Below are 20,308 nucleotides of genomic sequence, written 5' to 3' on the forward strand. Positions count from 1 at the left end.
TCATATATATATATAAGTTTTCAAATTTCATGTCCGACCATTAAAACACTAAAAAACAACTAAAATCCATCATAGAGTTTTAATGGTCGAGAATGAAATGAAAAGAAATTTGTTGAACAACTGAAAACTATATATATATATATATATATTATTAAATTTAAGACATTTTAATGTCATAATCCATCATCGCAATATCAGATTTACCATAAATTAATTTAATACTTTTTTAATAACTATTTAATTACAAAAAATTTTATATTCTTTTAATAGATATTTATATATGAAAATATCGTTTTTTTTTTTATATTTCACCATTTATTTTTCTTTTTTTTTTAAAAAAAAAAAATAGATTATACAAACACGAACACGTGTATCTGAGTATTAGTATATATAATAAGAATGTTTCAAACATTTCGATCTTCGAACCAAGCTCGAATTATATTCGATTTTTAAAATTTTCTTAATATTCAGGTAGCGTCGGTTTGTTTCTACCCCTTTTTTGGAACAGACGAGTAAAATTTTACGTGTACGCAAAAACTTCATCTTGGAAAGTGAACTTTTCATCTCTGGTCCAGAAATTTCTCCTATACATCTCACAAATCTAAAGAGGATATATGGCGGCTTTCAACCTCGCCTTAATCATAGGTTCTCACCAGCACATTTCAAATATTTCTTTGTCCAACCTTTCTTACGAGAAGCAAAATCTTACCGAGATAGAGTGGCAGTTGGCAATTCGAACCGCCATGGTGTACCTTTGAAGTATCGAAACCGACCCGACGGATGGCACAAATACTTGGTGCATTACCAAAATATATTTCTTCCATAGGATGTCGTAGAAGGTATAAGAGCACCTCAAATCTTTGTAGTCTTGCATAGTTTTCTTACCTTCCTGTCGTAATTGAGCATGGTACTGACACTCTCAACCACCAGTATGATCTGCAATGAGAGAATTTGTAAAGGAAAAAAACCGAGATATATCTAGGATCGACATGGAAACATCCTCATCTTTGCCTAATTTAACTCCTCAAGAAAATGATTCACTTTCCCGCATCGCATTCCCACCACCAAGTAACGATAAATACATCATACAAGATCTTTGATTAGCTGCAAATGTTCCAGATTATCTGACAAAACAAAGGTTGTGCAGAATAAAACCACCTCAGCTATAATCATTGTTTGTTTAGGTTGAAAATTTTATTTATTTACTGCACACTTCTTCTCACTCTCAATCAACAAAAACCCCAAAAACTTGAAAAATATAATTATTCAGTCATTGGGAACCATGGAGACACGGCCACCAAACTTGAAATCCAGATGCACGTTATGAAAAATTAGAACTGAGTTGAGAAGAAACCTGGAAGCAAGCATATGCCATTGCAGTCGCAAAGTAAAAGTTCGCATTTCCAGTGCCCTGAAAATATGGAAGTCTACATTAACAAGTTAACAATGATTTTCAACCCTATACTTGTTCTAATACCCAATTAGCAGAAATAAATTGTGTAGATGCATCTATATCCCGCACGGACATACCCTCCAAATCCATAAATTATGCATCACAGGGCTCAAAAGTGAAACCCCAACATATCCACAGAAGAGGAAGAATGAAAATTTCATTTCTGCGCACACAGATTATAAGATCTCAGAATTTTGATCAAAATGGTAGCAAAAGCAGCATTGTTATTGAAAAGGTACCTGCTAGCTCATTAACAAACAATGCCAGTAAACTCAAGTACAAAGCTGAATCCCCAACCTGATTATTGGTGCAAATGAACAATGAGAACAGACTGAGTAGGTGCAGCATTCAACAGCAAGCCAACCACAAAAGTCTAATATTAATTCCAACCTCAACAGTTAATCAGCATTACAAGTGATATGAATAATAAGTGCAAGGAAAAAAAGCAGTTACTCAACAGCACATGAATGTTTTTATGATTCAACAGCAAATGCATAAGAACTTAGTAATATCTTATATGTCAGACTCAGTTAAACAATGATTATCGATTATCAGGTTTTATACACCCTGCTAAAAAATTGCACGCCAAATAAGAGGTAGCCCATATGAAGCAGCAATTTGGAGATAATATATGGTCCAGGCTAGTTCAGAAATAATTTACATGCATGTTTAGAACCATAGATACACTGGAGCTTGACAACTGAAGTTTGGCAATATATTTTTGTAAGAAAGGAAGGAGAACTTTATTCTGTCGTGTTTTTCATTCACTGGGCATTCCCCTTTAAACAGTGTGCAGACTACATATCATAATCCCAAGATTTTGGGTAACAGAATCAGTATAAACAATTTACAATCCTACCAAAGATAGGATATCTTATCAACCATATTGAAATAAGACCTGGTTTAATCTATTCTAGCTGCATAGCTCAACACTCCCCCTCAAGCTTGTTGTAGGTGTTGATGAGCCCAAGCTTGCCGACAAGAAGCTTAAATAAGTTTTCTGTTAACCCCTTAACGAGTAGACCCAATTGTCGAGAAGTAGGAACATATTCGGTGTCAATTATGCCTTCCTCCAATTTTTCTTTAATAAAATGTCAATCTAATTTAAGATGTTTTGTTATGTCATGGTGAACTGAATTGCGAGCAATGTTGATGGTAGACTTGTTATCACAAAAGAATTTAATAGGATTTCCAAATTTCATCTTCAATTCCTCCACATCACCCTCTTAATCCAAATAAGCTCCATACTCCATGAGCCATGGCCCCTGTACTCGGCTTCTACACTGCTCCTAGCCACAACAGACTGTTTCTTGCTACACCATGCCACCAAATTTCCTACAACATGAAATATCCTGAAGTTGAGTTTCGATCATCAATTGAACCGGTCCAGTGTGCATCAGAGAATACTTTTATACTCCAATGAATGGTTTTAGTAGAGAACAAACCTTTCCCAAGTGTTCGCTTCATGTACCTTAAGATTCGATACACTGCATTAAAATGACGTTGACATGGAGAGTGCATGTTCTCGCTGACTAGACTGACTGCAAATACAACATCTGGCCTTGTATCGGAAAGATAGATTAGCTTTCCAACAACGCATTGATATTTCCCCTTATCAAGAGGCTCTCCTTAAAACATCTTTTCTTTGCTACCATGCTCAATCAAAGTCTTGCACAATTTGCATCCAAGCACCCATGTTTCCTCCAAGAGATCTAATCATTTCCTTTGAGGGACTGAAATGCCCTTTTTGCGTCTCGATATCTCCATTCCAAGAAGTATTTTAATGCTCCAAGGTTTTTGACTTCAAATTCTTTAGCCATCATCAGCTTAATCCTCTGGAAGAACCCAATGATGAATGATGTCATCATAGATTATGCTAATGGTGGTCATACCCCTTTCAGAATGTGTATCGTGTGGCCTGTCTGTACCTGTTGGTAGCCAGATCTCTTGATGGCCTTCGAAAACCTGTCCAACCAAGCTCATGGACATTGTTTTAGGCCATAAAGAGATTTATTGCTTTTACAAACAGTTTCGCGTCCTAATTCATATCCAAAAGGTTGGCACGTGTAGACTTCCTCTTCGAATTCCCCATTTAAAAAGGCATTTTTTATATCAAATTGATGTAGAGGTCAATCAAGATTAACTGCTAATGAAATAAGAATGCGAACCATGTTTTTTTTATAAGAAACAACATTATATTAATTACTATAAAATTATGATGTACAATATGCGGACAAGTTATCCGCCATCGACAAAGAAGCTTTCATGATCCTACCCCTATCAACAAAATGCAAAAGCCCAATCTCGTAATAAATCCGAGATCGAAACATTCTCAAAGTCTACATGAGACCCTATCCATGTAGAAACTTTGATTTTGATTCTTTCCCAACATTCTTCAATCGATTCTTCAAAGTCTTCAAAAATTCTTCTATTTCTCACCAGCCACACGGACCAGCAAACGCCATGAACGACCACCCTCCAAAAGATTATACCTTTCTCTCCCAAAAGATGTCCAAGATCTATAGCGAATAAGTCTTGCGTTGATCTTGGAACCACCCAAACCAGCCTCATCTCTATCAAGGCTCTAGCCCAAAGCCCACTCGTGAAAGTACAATGAATGAACATGTGGTCTTGCGTTTCCCTCTCTTTCCGACACAGCACACACCAATTGGGGCACAGAGCACAAGTAGGCCACCTTTTTTGCATCATTTCCGAGGTCGGCACCTTGCCCAACACTGCGGTTCACGAAAAAACTTGAACCTTTGTTGGAACCGGATCCTTCCAGATGGCGCTGAATAATGAAAAGACTGGAAAAACACTACTCGGAAAGAAGAACTCGAAGAAAGACTTAACTGAAAAAACACCTGAAGAATCCTCATCCCACACTTTTATATCGTCTACCCCTTCAATCAACCTCACTCTATCTAAAACACCTATCAAAGCATTTAACTCATCTAATTCGCCATCCCTCAGAACCCTTCTAAGATGCAAATCCCATGAGACTTGATATGAATCTAGAAGGCGCTCAAAGATTCATATTGTTTCAAGACTTGCTTCAAGATTTACATTCGAGAGTTGAAGGATTTGGAATTCATGGCAATCAAGTTGGAGTACTTGAAGATCACTTTGAAGGATGCTACAATGTTATTAAAGTCCAAAAAAGTCAAGGGAGTGGAGAAAATGTCAAGAAGAACACAAAAATAGGTGACACATCCCGAAACGTATGCGCGCCCGCGCCTAGTCCACGCGCGCCCGCGCGCTGTCTAGCAATTTTGCAGTTTGACGGACAGAACTTCATGCGCGCCCGCGCCTCCCTGACGTGCGCCCGCGCCTGACGGACAGAACTTCATGCGCGCCCGCGCCTGCACTCGTTTTCACACAGTTCGGCGTGTTTGTGTGTGTGCGAGACTTTTTGATATTTTGACATTTTTTTCCTATTTTTGAGTCTTTTAATTATACTATGAAACTTTTAGGAAGATATTATCATATATTTAGATATATTTTTGAGTTATTTCGCAATATATTTTATTATTTGTAGTTGTATTATAAATACAACAAAAACATTCATTATTGATATGGAATTCAGATTTTGATATTTATCAATTAAAATTCTCTCGAGAATTTTATTAAGCTTTTGCTTACCCAAAAATCAAACTTATCAAAGTTTTCAACTTTGTGGCGTTTGTCGATTGATTATCCTCGTGGGTTGTCAGAAACAGGTTTTCTGAAGGTCCCGTTGTGATCAATTGTTTCCTCTTCGTGATTGTTTGTTGCTAGTTTCAAGTAAACTAGAGGTGAATAATCCAAAACCTTTACTTGTTTTCAAGATTGGGCAATTTCTTGATTTCTTTTGTTATTGGATTGAGGGTACGATTTTAATATAATCGTGTTTGCCTTCCATACATTAAGAATTCATATCAAGAGTGAAGAGGAAAGATTACCAAACGAAGCAAAAAAAGAAATAGGTAAGTTATGAACCGAAGAAATCTGATATAAAGACGGGAACAAATCCTGAAAAGACGAATCCCCCCACCACCTATCCTCCCAAAACCTGACTTTGGTTCCCCCTTTAACAACTGTTCTCACTAGTTGGTGAAAAGCCAAGTAAGATCGAGGAATAAATTTTCATGGACACCTGAATGCGACATTCTTTGCTAACCCCGCATACCACCCGTTCTCTTGTAACCCGTATTTACTCAGGATGATCCTTTTCCACACCGGTTCGTCCTCGACATAAAACCTCCACCACCACTTTCCCAACAAAGCCCTATTCCGCAAGCAAACATTCCCAATGCCCAACCCCCCTCTGTCTTTGGGCTTGCACACCTGCTCCCATGCAACCAAGTGGCAATGTTGGTCGCCATCAACCCCCATCCCAAAGGAAATCCCTCATTACCTTCTTCATCGCCTCCGCTATGCCCTTGGGAACACGGAATAAAGACATGAAATACATCGGCATCGCGTTCAGAACTGCATCGATTAAAGTTAGCCGCCCCCCTTTTGACAAAAACGCTTTCTTCCAACTTGCCAGCTTCTTGGATAACTTAGTTAAAACGGGTTCCCAAAATGATATTTGTAATGGATTCCCTCCTAACGGTACCCCAAGTATTTAATGGGCCAAGTCTCCCTGCTGCACCCAATCTGTCGTGATAACTCTTCCACTGCTTCCTCTTCGCAAGTGATACCTAGCAGGGCACTCTTCTTCAAATTAATTCTTAAACCTGTCATGTTGCAAAATGCTCTGACAACTTCTACCAGAAACCGGAGATGACCCTCGTTTTTTACAAAAAATAATGTGTCATCCGCAAATTGAATATGAGATATTTCTTCCTTATCTCTACCCACCTCCAACCCCCGTATGAGATCCCTGGACTTAGCCTTATCAATCAATCCATCTGCTTTTAATCTCAAAAACCCATTTACACCCAATTGTTCTCTGGCCTAGTGGAAGTTTCAACAAGTTTCGCGTTTTGTTCTTCTTGAGGGCATTTTATTTCTTCCAGGACATTAGCCCTTCATTCTAGGATTATTAATGTATCCTTCGCATTTCTAGGAATAAAAACACTACAGATTTGAGGTAAAGGCTTGAAATGAGGGTGACAATTTTAAGTAGGAAACAAACTAAGATATAGGGTATTGGGTACAAGATCTAAAACTTTTCCTAAGAGCTACTTGCATGTCAAGATCAATAATAGGACAAGATGTACCTGGTTCATTGAGTGGCTCTGTATCGGTTCATTTGATTGACAATGAGTTGAGTTCACGACTTCCTTCTCGGTTCGGGGCCTTTTACTTCGAGTGTAGACTTGTAGTTCTTTTTCGTTTTCTAGGCTGGAATGTTCACTTGTATGGATAACAGGAGGACTGGTTAGGGTGGGGATTTGGGGGCTGGAAAAGCTATGTCCAAAGTGGGATAGGGTTTTGAGGTACTGTGCAGTGGATCAATAGGTAGGGGTAGGCTCAAGCTGTCCCAGAAGCAAGACTCATCCAGTTTCTCCGCCTAAATCGAGGCAGATGGGAAGTAGGTGGGTGCTTCCTCGAAAAATGTCACATCTGACACATCATATGTGACATAAAATTTTCTGGTTTGAGGGCAGTAACATTTATAAGCCTTTATGGTTAAAGAGTAACCCACAAGAACTGTTTTGATGGCCATAGGATCCAATTTGCTTTGGTGATGATGGTGGACAAAGCTGTACAACCAAAGATTTTCAAGAGTATTTGATGAGGTATATATTGAGGGTAGAGCATAAAGGTTAGACAAAGGAGTCTTGAAGTTGAGTGCACGACTCCGTAGGCGATTGATAAGGTATGTAGAGATTAAAAGTGCATCCTCCATAAGTATTTTGGAACATGCATAGTGAACACAAGGACCCGGAAAACTTCTAAGAATTAATTGCCTATTTTTGCTCTGACACCCCATTTTTTGTTGCTGAGTTTCAACACGAGCTTTGGAGAATAATAGCACGCTCAGAAAGGTATTCCCCAAGAACTGAACTGAAAAACTCTTTCTCATATCTGTTGGCAACATTCGAATTTGTGTCTGGAATTAGGTTTGGACCATTTTATGAAAGTTTTTGAACATGATGCTAGCTTCAGATTTATCACGAAGTAGATAAACCCAAGTGACTCGTGTAGAGATCATCGGAAAACGTAATAAACCATCTTTTACCATTGGAGGTAGGAATTTTTTAGGAGCCCCATATGTCACTGTGGATTAAAGAAAAAGGAGTGTATGGTTTGTAAGTTTTTGGATGAAATTATGTGCGAGTATCAGAGTATGTATTGCAAATTGGACACATTTCACAAGAGAAGTAAGCTCTTTATTAAGGGCATAGAAGCCAGCCCAGAGTTGCCTACTGCAGGCTGGATGTGATAAGCCTTGCCACCCTTCTTCTTCTTTTGCTGCCAGTTGGGAGGTTTGTCATGGAGATCCCAACATTTCTCCTTTGTATAACCAGGACACTGGCAACATTCACAAAGAAGCCATGTGGTCAATTTTGGATCAGAATTGTACTTCTCAAAAAGCATGGATTTATTGGAGATTACTGAAGAACCTTCGGGGAAAGTTAGAGCAGCAGAAGGATCATCAATCAACATCACTTTCCGGCGAACTTCCTCCTGCCGAACCTCTGCAAAAGCAACCTTCGTCGAACGAAAAGGCTCCCGAGCCACAACTCATCCTTGGACATAATCCAGATCGCAACTGAGGTCCACTAAAAAATCAAAGACTCTCCTCAAGATTTTTTCGTTGTTTGTCATTGCAATTTGCACAGGTTACTCTTCAGCAAAGAATAAATCGAGTTCTTGCCACAACTCTTGGAGGTCCAAAAACTATTGGGTCACAGTTTCCGATCTTGCTTCATCTCTTTGAGCTTGATCAAATCTCAAAAATCTGGGAAGCGTGGCCAAGGTCTGAATACATACAACGCATGGCATCCCACACATCCTTAGCCGTCTTAAACCAGAGAAAACGACGACTTATCTAAGGTTCCATTGAGTTGATAAGCCATGCAAGAACCAAAGAATTTTCCACCACCCATCTTTGATATAAAGGGCCCGTGGGTGCTGGAGTGGCCAATTCGCCGGTGAGATAACCCAACTTTCCTTGGGCACAAATCACAATATCAACCATTGTGCCTAGGGGTATTCATGGTTTGGTTAACCGCCCGAACCGAGCCGAAACCGAAAATTCGGTTTGAACCGAAAACCGAAGCAGATTTTCGGTTCGGTTTCGGTTTTTTTCCCTCAGTTCACCGAACCAAACCGAACCGAAACCGGTTTTTTTATTTTTTTATTGCTTTTTAAATATTTTAATTCATTTTGTTTTTTTATTAATAAATAAATATAAAGTAATTAAATAAATGCAATAAATAGAAATTCGGTTAAACCACAACCGAACCGAAAAAACCGAAAATATTTCGGTTTTCAACCGCCGTGAAATTCGGTTCGGTTTTCGGTTCGGATTTTCGGTGAAATTCGGTTTGGTTAACCGAATTTTCAGTTCGGTCCAAATGAACACCCCTAATTGTGCCCATTGGAGAAAATTACTGCCATTTAATTTATGGCCTGTGGTCGATGGGGAAGAGGAATCAACACCAAACCCAATCGGAGTTGTGAGCAGAGGTGAGTCTTGTGCAGCCTTGGATTGACCATCAGAAACGGCAGTGTGGGAGGTAGAACCAGATTCTGTTTTGGCCATTTTTTAACGAACAAATCCTTCGTCTCTAATACCATGAGAAAAAGAAAGAACTTTATTCTGTCGTATTTTTCATTCATTGGGTATTCCTAGTGTGCAGATTACGAAACATGATCCCAAAATTTTGGGTATTAGAATCAATCTAAGCAATTTACAATCGTACAAAAATAAGATATCTTATCAACCATATTAAAGAGGGTGTTTGGCTTAACCATTAAACTGTTTTGTAGAGTTTAAAAGCTCTACAAATTTGTTTGGCAACAATTTGGTCAAACAACTTATAAACGGTCAAAATAAGTTGTTTGACAGCTTATAAGCGGGCTTATTACAAAACTGGGTGACTCTAATTTTTTAAAAAATATCATATTTCAACATTTTACTACTCCAAAATAGTCTTATATATTTTCATAAATTTTCACCATGTCTTCCACCCATTAAATATTACGCCGCACCGATCATTCAGGGGGAGGCGGGACACTGCGAGGTGGGCAGTTTATCTGGGTCGGAGGCAGCAATCCTAAGCTGAAGCCAATCATCAATAAAGGTATAAAAAAGCAGTAATCTATTTCTGTCTTTGATATATCCTAGATGGCGTTGCTGTTTTTTTAAAAAAAAAAATTCCAAAGAATATCAATTTTTCTAAATTAAAATATGAAATAGTTTTATTTTTTTATAATGCAAGTTTAGCATTTATGATAAAATTCTGAAATTCTGAAACTATTATAAATAACATTCATAATATTATACTCTTTTTTAAATTTTTGATAATAAAAAGATCTTAAAATATCAAAACACATTATTCAAACATTTTAACATCTTATTTCTAAAATAAGTCCTGACAGGCTATAAGCTCTTAAACCAACTTAAGTAGTGTTTAAAAGAACTTCTAGGGAGCACTTCTCAGCTTTTACTTAACAAAATTTTCAAAATGTTGAAAATAAATTTAGCTAAACACCCACTAAATAAGATCTGATTTCATCTATTCTAGCTTCATATCTTAACAATTTTTATTTAATGGCTGGAGTTCGTAACGTTAGTACCCTCTTACTAATATCCCCTCTTATTTCACAAGCTTAGCTCTTTCTCACATTCCATTGGCAAATATAGCAATTTAGTATGGTACATAAAACAATGTGCTGTTGAGTAAAGATGTAATTTTGCGCAGATCGTAACGAAAAATTAAAAATGCCACAAAGTAAATTATAGATTGCAGGAAAGATAAATTAAAAACAGAAGTGCATATGATATCTTTAAAAAACACAGAGGCAGATGGAAAACTTACAGAAGGATAGGATTTGAGAATTGAACAGATTGCCAAGTAAACAAAGGCCAGAAAGCAAGGCCTGTGATATAGCCGTATAGCTAATGGCAATATCATGAATAGGATGTTCACATGAAAAACTATCAGGAAAAAACTTCTGAAAAAATCAAACACTTCTGCAAAGAAGTACCTGCATTGAATGTTTCAGATATGTTATCGCAACAGGAAAAAATCGAATAGCTAAACAAAGAGAAAATTTTCGCTAACACGCAAGAGTCGCTTGCCACTAACCACATAACACCAATATTTGGAGATAAATCCTTCACGGTCAAAATAAATCCATAAGTCCTGCAATGGGATTAATGGTAAAACAGATAAGCAAACATATTGTAAAGGAGATCCTCAATAAAGAACGTAAAATCATGCAATAAATAAATAATGATGAAAATTATATTGAAAGAACACCACGAGATAATGTCATAATTTAAGTTCAAGAGAACTTGAAGACACAAACAGGATGCAGCAAACCTTTCCCCCATTACAAGGGCCACGGAAGAGTGGGAGAATACATCAGATTCTGTCATTCGATTACTAGATAATGTCAAAGCTTTTCAAAGAAATGCAGAGAGAGTGCTATAACTAGAGGGGGAAAAGTTCTAGTAAGCTTCTGATGAGAAAATTCTTGGGTAAAAAGTACAAGGAAATCTTGTTTTAAAGAATAGATCGTACAGTAATTATCACCTAGCAAAACACACATACAAAATAGGGAAGAAACATCAAAATAAGGCATTGGAAGACCATTATCACCATAGAAACATTAGATATAAAAATAAAAGTTATTTTGAAGTGAATGTGATGCATAAATTAAGAAGAACCTCCAATTAGGAATTGTTTTATTTGCTAAAAGAGATGTGTACATAAAAATTTACAAATTAAATGGGAAGTTCCTGAAATGTGATGGACTTTAAAGTCAGAATGGGTGCTCTAAAAAGGACACAAGTTCAGTTAATAACTTTATTCATCATGAAAGTAGATCAGTATTCAGTGATTCACCATATTTTACAGGAATATAAGTAAGGTACAGAAGGCAGTATTACAATGTCAACTTGTACCTGTTGAACATCTCTCCTAGACCACCATACTCTCTAACAGAACTCGCGCACAAGAAAAGGACATATGTTATCCATATGCATGCCCAAAAAAAGAACAAAATTACTCTCCTCCAGCAGAAAAACGATGTTTCTGTTGGTTTATTTAGCAATGTCTTGTGTATACCATGCTCCATTGATTTTTCATCAACAACGTGTAAATTACTTAGCAGAAACAATTTTCTCGGTGGTGCATCCAGACCATAACCTAATAAAAAGATCACCTGGAACGGGATAAGACCAAATACATTAATAATGAGATTTATCATCCATTGTAGCTCCATAAACACAAGCCAGTTATTTAATAAATTATCCATGAAACACACCGGTATGACTAAGACCAAAGGATACAGAGATAAATGTGTTGCTACAACCCACCCAAAAGCTGCCAGTGGCGGTAGTCCTGTGTCCATCAACAGCAAATGACTCGGTTAGATTGTGTTCAAGTTCTCATTCATAGTAAATGACTCATTTGGAGTTGACCCAAGACCGAAAAGATATAATCCGTATCAAACAGCTAATAAAAATAGTAAATTAATGTCATTAAATCCTCCAAACTCTTAACCTGACAGAAGCACATAATCTGCAGGTATCTGGACAATAAATCTATGCCTATGGTTTATGTCATTGTTGGCTTGCCCTAACACAAAACTTCATCTTCATCTTTCATTTTTCAATTTTCTGTTACCCTAACTTTCTAACCAAAAGGGAGAACTCGATTTGTATGGACATATAAGGAGTGTGTTAACTGCATAATACAATTGATAATGTCATATTAATGCTTCGATTTCTGCTTAATCCGTAGAATCCGCCTAGCGGCCCTGCGGCGCCTAGACCAGCCCAGGGTCTAGACGCTGGTCTGCCGCCCGACTAGCGCCTGGCAAATTTAGAAACTTGGTGAATTTAGTCCACAGTATTATCCTAGCGGCAAGAAAAAGTGAAAACCGTGCAGTGGTTAACTTCAGTACCTAGAAGCATCGGAAAGCTACTTAAAATTCATACATAGAGATTCAAAAAAAGAAACAAAAAAAAAAAGAAAAAAAGAAACAAGGTAGTTGGAGATAGCTGCCAATAAAACTTCACCATGATCAGCAAAGGCAACATGAGATGCGGCGTGTGGTAACCAAGAAGGAGTTAATCACCTGACCAATTCTAACGAAGCCACTTGACTTGAATTGATTTTCAACAGAAGAGATGCATAGTGATTAGGTAAAAATTATGAATATTAATGCCCATGCTTATGCATAAGATAGTAATGTATCGTTTCATTTACCAGCAGATGCCCCATAAAGTGACAAGATGACAAAAAGATTGTCAATAGGTGATGTATTGAAACCAACGCAGGTGATCATTGTAAATGGGTTCCATAAATATATGAGGGCAGCAATATCACCAGATGGCAAAATATCTAGAGACAAAGGCAGAGTAACCCGTCAGTGAGGTAGAGAACAAATAAAGCAGGATGGACAGAAATGAAAGAAGAATGCATTTACACCAAGGACTTATTTGCGTGTACCTTTATCTTGGAACAGTTTTTCAAGGCCTAGAGATTTCGCTTTGTGAACATGTGAACTTTCAAGCATGCGCCCAGTTGCACGGATAAGAATTGCACTGATAAAATCTGCAATCACAAAAACCAGACTATATCCAAAGAATGTTGATAATTCCATGGTAAAAGTAACATAGGTTCAGATAACAGATGATGTCATGACATATCAACATCAACAGAAAAATTTGCTCAACTAAACCCTGTCAACTCAGACATTGCATATATGTTGGCGGGAAAATATAAATGAAGCAAATAACAATTATGAGCAGAAGGATACTTCATCAGTCATCATCCACTTTGCCTCGATAACAAGCCAAAGTAGTACTGCAACGAAAGTTATAAAATATGCAAGATGTTTCGTATGGCTTGGAGAATTGAGGTATTTGATGGGAGGAGACACAATTCAAGCCAAACATTCTTTTAGCAGATTTTGAGAACACTCGGTTTTAATTTTGTTTTTTAACAGTTGACCATTTGATCATTCACAAAGTTATACCCCACACTGCACGATGCATCATACGCTCAACACAAAAACACACTGGCATATATGACTGTCATGAAACCAATGGAAAGAGATAGAAAAAGCCAATACCTGCATAAGAGATGGTTTGGTAGTCCATCAATTCTGTATAACCACATTTCATCTTCGTTAATCTTCCCATATATAACAGGAAAACAGACTACATAACTCGTATTCTGCAATTTGTTAACTTAAAAGCTTTGAAATTTTACCTTTTCACGGTCAGAGGCCCGAGAATTTGGAGCAGTAAAGGGGAACCATGATACATTGAGCCTGCTCAAACAGCAGCCAAAAAATATTACAATTTATAAGAAACTTTCAGTAAATCTTTATATAAAAAAAAGATCTTCAGCAAATACAAATGAAGTTCACGAACCTTGATAAGGTGATATTGATAATTGCTGCAACCAGTAGCCTTCAGCAACTACAAGAGTGAGATCCAACAAACTATTGGCCACATACGTTGAGTGATACAAGAAAAAAAAATTAAAAAATTCATTTGAGCAAAACATAGCAAGCAAATGAAGTTACGGCGGCGGAGGCTGGTGACCGGCGTGGAGACTTCGGTGCGAGAAGACAGATTGAGGTTTTCGGAGAAGTAAGCCAGAATCAACCTGAAAATGAGCGATGCAGCGGCGATTTTCCAAAATCCTAGCTTCTTAGAGTTGCTTCGATTCTCGATTTTCTCCTCCATTGATGCTCTGAGTTGCAGATCGGGAAGTGTACAGGCGCGGGGAAGAAGCTGCTGGTAATGTATTAAGAGGATCGTCGTCGTTCGGAAGAAATGCAATGTAATAGAGTTCTTTTAAAAAATAAAAAGCAATTATGCACACGCATCGTGTATTATATATAACTAGTGTCTCACAATTGTGTATAAAACGATTATGACTGAGACAGAATTATAATTTGAATATGTAACTAAAATTAAACACAATAACCAAACTAACTCTAATTAAAATAAGAAATTGTGTAAAACATATTACAAAATTTGAAAAACTTACTTAAATACAACATTTCTAGTTGAGTTTCTTTGGTTGTCGTTATCATCACATATTAAAATTTTAAGATATTTAGTATTTGTAAGTTGTAATTCTAGACACGATGACTTATAACTGAGCCAATTTTTTGTTATTTTGATATTTATTTACTTATTTTTTCAGGTATTTAAATTTAAGTATGTATAATCGTTGGACATGTTGAGATAAACATTTGTTTAGATATCAATATATTTTTCTCAAAGCAATGTTTTTTTAAACATAAATAAAAAATTTTATGTTTTAAAATTTTTAATTTTATTTATCAGAAAAGATTGTATGAATCTCGTTGATTTTGAACCAAATCTGATAACTGATCTACAAATTTTTAAAATTTTATTCATATTTTTCTTTAATTTAAATGATGGCGGGATCATTTTATAATTGTGGTTTTGGAGTGGAGAATTTTAGTTTGTAATTAAATAGTAAATACAAAATCTAAATTAACACACTAAAATAATAAAAAAATGAATACGGCACTGCCAGTGGCATCAACAACCTTTACTTGTATTTTAAACCTATCAATGTAAAAGATTTTTTTATAAATAACTGTATATCAATAATTTTTGGAAAAATATACTGATATTAATTCTATTTTTCTTACCTTAGTTTTCCACTTGCATCGAAATGTCCACATTTTTTGCAGTATAAATTATAACCCACCTGAGTCAACATCTTTGGGCATTTAACACATGACAAATAGTACCATTCTCCAACATATTCAACACTTGCTGTTTTAGCCAAAACCCAAAAACTACCAATCTGTATAGTTGCACAAAAAGAAGAATATAGATGTTAAAATAACTAAAATGATTAAATACTTCAAAGAAATTAGTTTATTATTTATTTAATTTAATGGAATACATTTACCTCAACATTCTCGCAAATTTGATCAATGGTCCTAAAAATTGCTTTTGAAGATTCAAGTTCTTCCAACATGCTTTGCGCACAAGGCTGGGGGATTAGGCTAACTGTATTTGGTGTTTTGCTATCTGATTTTAACCTAAAGTTAAATTTGTTTTTGTATTAGAGTTTTTAATATATATAGATATAGTAATGTATCCGTAATAAAAGAAATCTTCTCTGTTATTAAAACAAAACCAAGCTGTCCTAAATACCTGTTTCGGAAGTTCACAATCTCTTGACATTCAGTGTTTATCAACATCTTTGTGATGTGGTAAGAGTTGGATACACATATTTCACCTCTGAATCTTCTAGTACAGCACATTTGAAGAAGTATGATAATAGGATCCTTTTCATGTGAATTTTCCAAGTAACTCATTAGATCATCAGCAAAATTTTCTCAAATCGTACATGGAATTCGATTATTTTTAAATAAATAAAGAAGATGAAGTTCGTCGTGTAATGGAATTTGTTTAATTAATTAAAATTAGAAAATCATTTACTCAATATCTTCTAGGGCATTCGTGTAATGGAATTTGTTTAATTAATTAAAATTAAAAATTCACTTACTCAATATCTTCTAGGACGATGTTGATTAATTTTGTGGGTTTTTCATATACTTCTTTATTTTGTGGGGAATTTTTAGCCATAATTTTTCCAATAACATCTGAAATACAAATGAGATTATCACAATAATTATTGAAAGTTATTTTTAAAAATAAATAAATGAAAATAAAACTAACCGAAAGGGATGTCGTCTAACACATGTATATTTCAAATCAGTAAATGATTTAAAATCATACATAAGCGTTGGAAATGTTTCATCAAATATTTCACAGACTTGAGTTTTCGGAACCAAATTGAGTTTATTCTTGTTGGATGTTGTTTTGAATTTTGTGATTATCTGCAACTATCACATCTTTTATTGCAAATAATTTCTCTTCTTTCAGTATTGGCTTCACTCTTTTGATCACTTCTGGGTTCCTTATAGTCCCGTGAATTCTTGAACCCTAGTAATATTTAAAACAAAGAGTTAGAAGTGAGTTTGTGGTTGACAGTGCAAAAAAAAAAATCATAAAATTTTACTTCTTGATCATGAAAAATGCATTCCAAGCTGAAAATATCTTTGTTATGAAATGCAGGCAGTTGGTAGCATCGGACAAGACGGAGTTTGAGTGACCACTCTTTTTTGATTGCTGCAACTTCTCTTATCAAGCTGAAAATTGGTGTCATGGAAAAACTTTCGTGGTTTATGGGGCTTGGTTGTGGGGAGAGAATTTTTAAACCTGAAAATGTTGTTTAAATTTTGTTAATAGACCGGTCAAAAAAAAAAAATTGTTAATAGAGAGCATTTAATAGGAATTTTTTTTGGTGGATTGTCGTGCAGAAAACGAAGAGTCAAAAAATAATTAGACATTTAGCAGATCTCCTATTATCAATTTTTTAATTATTTAAAGTCTTTTAGTATAATTTATTTCTCGATATTATCTAATTGTGAGTTATAATTAATGAAGGACTTTTAAATCCCAAAGCTGTGTGGTAAATTTCGTAAAAAAATTTCATTTAAGTAATACATCTCATTTAATAATTAATTTTGTATGCAAAGATAAATAAGTTTTTTACTTTCAAAATTTCAAATTATTTAAACTAAATTATATTGAAAACAGATTGTAAGTGTTCAGATTGAATTTGTTAGAGGATTGCACGATAATCAAAGAGTTTTAATTATGAGGCTGTCTGATTACTTTTCTATAAAGTTTAGAATCTAAATTTGTTCAAGGTAATTGTACGCATGCACAGAGAAGTAATGATCATTTATTAATAAATACTTTTCAAAGATATAAAACCTTTTGTTTTAACTTTGCACATAGAAGTAATGATCATTTATTAATAAATAATTTTCAAATATATAAAACTTTTTATTTTAATTTAAGTTATTAAAGGATATTCTATTTTAAGTAAAAATTTTAAGCGGGAAAGTACCAAGTTTATTTTTATGTAGACTTGTCTTGCTTTATATATATATAGATCAATTTTGCTATCCTGCCCACCCATCGTGCCCACCTAATGTGCCCACCATGAGGTGGCACTCAACTATTGGATGTGATGAATTGTGCGTCCAATAGTTGAGTGCCACCTCATGGTGGGCACATTAGGTGGGCACGGTGGGTGGGCAGGATAGCAAAACTCATATATAGATATACAAATATCAATATCAAATATAAATAAATGTAATTTAAATGAGTTATTTTGAATTGATAATATACATAGCGAAAGTTAGTTTAGAATAAAATGAGGTAAGAATAATTTTAAAAATGAGATATAAATTTATTATATGACGATGAGAAATGCAAGACGGTTGGAAAAAAAAAGTTGAGAAATTGCAAGCGGTTTCAAATTCAACGTGAATTTGTGGATTAAGATAAGAAGTGGATTAGTGGGATGTGGAATGAGAAGTGGGAGGTTAATGAACCAATTGAAAAGTGATAAATCAAATAGTAGAGAAGGGGCAAAAAAGAAAATAATAAAGTTGGTGTCCTCAAAAACAGTTTTTATAAGCCCCTCAACTATTATAATATATATATATATATATAATATATATACTAGTAATCGTGGCACACGCGTTGCGTTTGTAACGAAAAATTTTCAGTTACGATCACTTTTTTATTTTATCTTTTTCAAAAAAAAAATTTGTACTTCAGATTAACATGTTATTGGGAAAAAAATCATACGCACACGTGTTGCGTCTGTAACGAAAAATTTTCAGTTACGATCACTTTTTATGTTATCCTTTTCAATTTTTTTTGTACTTCTGATTAACACGTTATTGGAAAAAAAAAAAATCATACGAAAAATAAACTGTAGAAGTCAACTGAAAAATAAGATAAAAATTGAAAAGTCGTGAGATGTTGGGAGTTAGTGTATTATAAAAAAATAAGTTTTTTATGTGAAAGTGGAGTGAGTTAGAGGTTTTTAGTGGGGATTGTGGGTAGGAAGGGTAATTATTATGGAAAATATAAGTGAAGGAGGAGCAAAAATGAAAAAAAAAAAAAAAAAAAAAAAGATAGTGTCACCATGAACGGTTTTTCTAAGTACCTCAAGTATTATAATATAGGATAGATAGGATAGATATAAAATAAATAATAATAATAATAATAATAATAATAATAATAAAGAAAATGATAATGATAATGATGATGATAATGATAATGATAATAATAATAATCATATTGATGATGATGATGATAATGGTGATCCTAAAAATAACCACTCACAGTGTGTTTGTGTAGTGACCCTTACCGAGATCACCTACTAAACAGAACTTAGGCATTCAATTAACTTAATAAAACAGTAATCAGAATTAAACTGCGGAAACCATAAACAATATACAATCCCAAGGAAAGGAATCTGTAAATACCCAAATAGTTATACAACCAAATCGAACAGCTGTATCAACCCAATACAAAAGAATAAACCTAGACGAAGCTCCAGCTGGCCAACCACTAACTAGCCCCTCTTGGATCCACCCGGCTCGTCCAATCGCAAACCTGCCCCATGAAATAGGGTGTCCAGAAACACAGAGTACGAGACGTGAGCATAAAACGCTCAGCACGAGAGTATGAGTATAAATGAATGCAAGTGAACCGCCTACTGAATAGAGGTCAAGAATAGATAACAGAGACAGACCGGGCCCTGGTATGTAGCACGATGTGTCGTCGCTTCAGGAGGTGACTCACATACCAAAATACTAGTGGATACGCTGGACCCAAATCGATGGAAGTCCATCCACTAACAAGATAGGATAGAACCCTACTAACAGATATCTCAAAGGAGATAGTACAAGATGCAAATGTATGCATCATATAATCATGGCATATAAATTATGCAGTCACATAATACATGCATACTCAATCAGGATATCTCGAACAGTACTTTCGTACCTCAAATACTAGGCAAGTGCTATCATGTAGCGACCCGACCCAGATCCACTACCTAATCAGAGTTAAGAGCATAATTAAGCATGCATTAAATAAAATCGCTGCGGAAGACTTAAATACAAATAAATCGGCGGAATACAACCGGCTAAACAAACTCGATTATACAACCCAATCGAATCGAATTTAAATAAAACCTACAGCTAATCCTGCTGTCTTCAAGGTCACTGGCTACTCCAGGCTCCTGGTGCTCAATCATGCACCTACACCTGTCCCATCGAATAGGGTATCCAGATACACAGAAAATACTGGACGTGAGCTCTAAGCTCAATACGAAAGCACGGATAAACATACAAATATGATGCATACAAATGACAGGATATCCATATCTGGGATAACTGTATACGAACTGCTCAGACTGGTGCCTGGAATATAAGCTCGTCACATCGGGGTAGCTAACCACTGTGCGCGACCACTCATTCCCGAATCACGGACACGGACCACGGAGTCCTTCAGGTATCAGTACCTAAGGGTACTCGATATCAAATGTCCTAACAGGGCTGAGCAACCCTAATTGGCTCATCTCGAAAGATATACAGATGTACAGACACAAGATGATATGCACATGCCGCATAACAATAATAACATGCAAACACATAAATGCAACATATAAGCATGCATATCCGCTGGCAATCTCAGTCAGTACTTACGTACCTTTCTAAGGCAGTCCTAGTAGTCCCACTCTAGGTTCCAAATCTATCATCAAGTCTACAATGCAAATACCCATGCATCATTCAATAAGCTCT

At 35.6% G+C, this 20,308-nt stretch overlaps 1 protein-coding gene across 3 annotated transcripts; it reads right to left on the bottom strand.

Moving 5' to 3' along the window:
• Positions 1–527: 527 nt before the first annotated feature.
• Positions 528–14,422, bottom strand: LOC140867171 (uncharacterized). 3 transcript variants are annotated; one of them, XM_073272247.1, is made up of 14 exons: positions 14,162–14,422; positions 14,007–14,054; positions 13,843–13,903; positions 13,703–13,735; positions 13,078–13,202; positions 12,835–12,969; positions 11,888–11,964; positions 11,526–11,785; positions 10,705–10,761; positions 10,435–10,603; positions 1,693–1,750; positions 1,531–1,616; positions 1,355–1,411; positions 528–936 (listed from the first exon to the last, which is right to left on the bottom strand). In XM_073272247.1, exons 1-14 carry the CDS (start codon positions 14,322–14,324, stop codon positions 853–855), a joined length of 1,413 nt encoding a protein of 470 aa, XP_073128348.1. In that variant the 5' UTR covers positions 14,325–14,422; the 3' UTR covers positions 528–852. The 3 variants fall into 3 exon arrangements, with proteins under 3 accessions (XP_073128348.1, XP_073128349.1, XP_073128350.1); XM_073272248.1 differs by having other exon boundaries at positions 14,245–14,368; XM_073272249.1 differs by having other exon boundaries at positions 13,078–13,182; positions 14,162–14,191.
• Between the last annotated feature and the right edge of the window lie 5,886 nt (positions 14,423–20,308).

This window comes from Henckelia pumila, chromosome 4, assembly GCF_033568475.1.
Source record: "Henckelia pumila isolate YLH828 chromosome 4, ASM3356847v2, whole genome shotgun sequence".
Classification (NCBI taxonomy): domain Eukaryota; kingdom Viridiplantae; phylum Streptophyta; class Magnoliopsida; order Lamiales; family Gesneriaceae; genus Henckelia; species Henckelia pumila.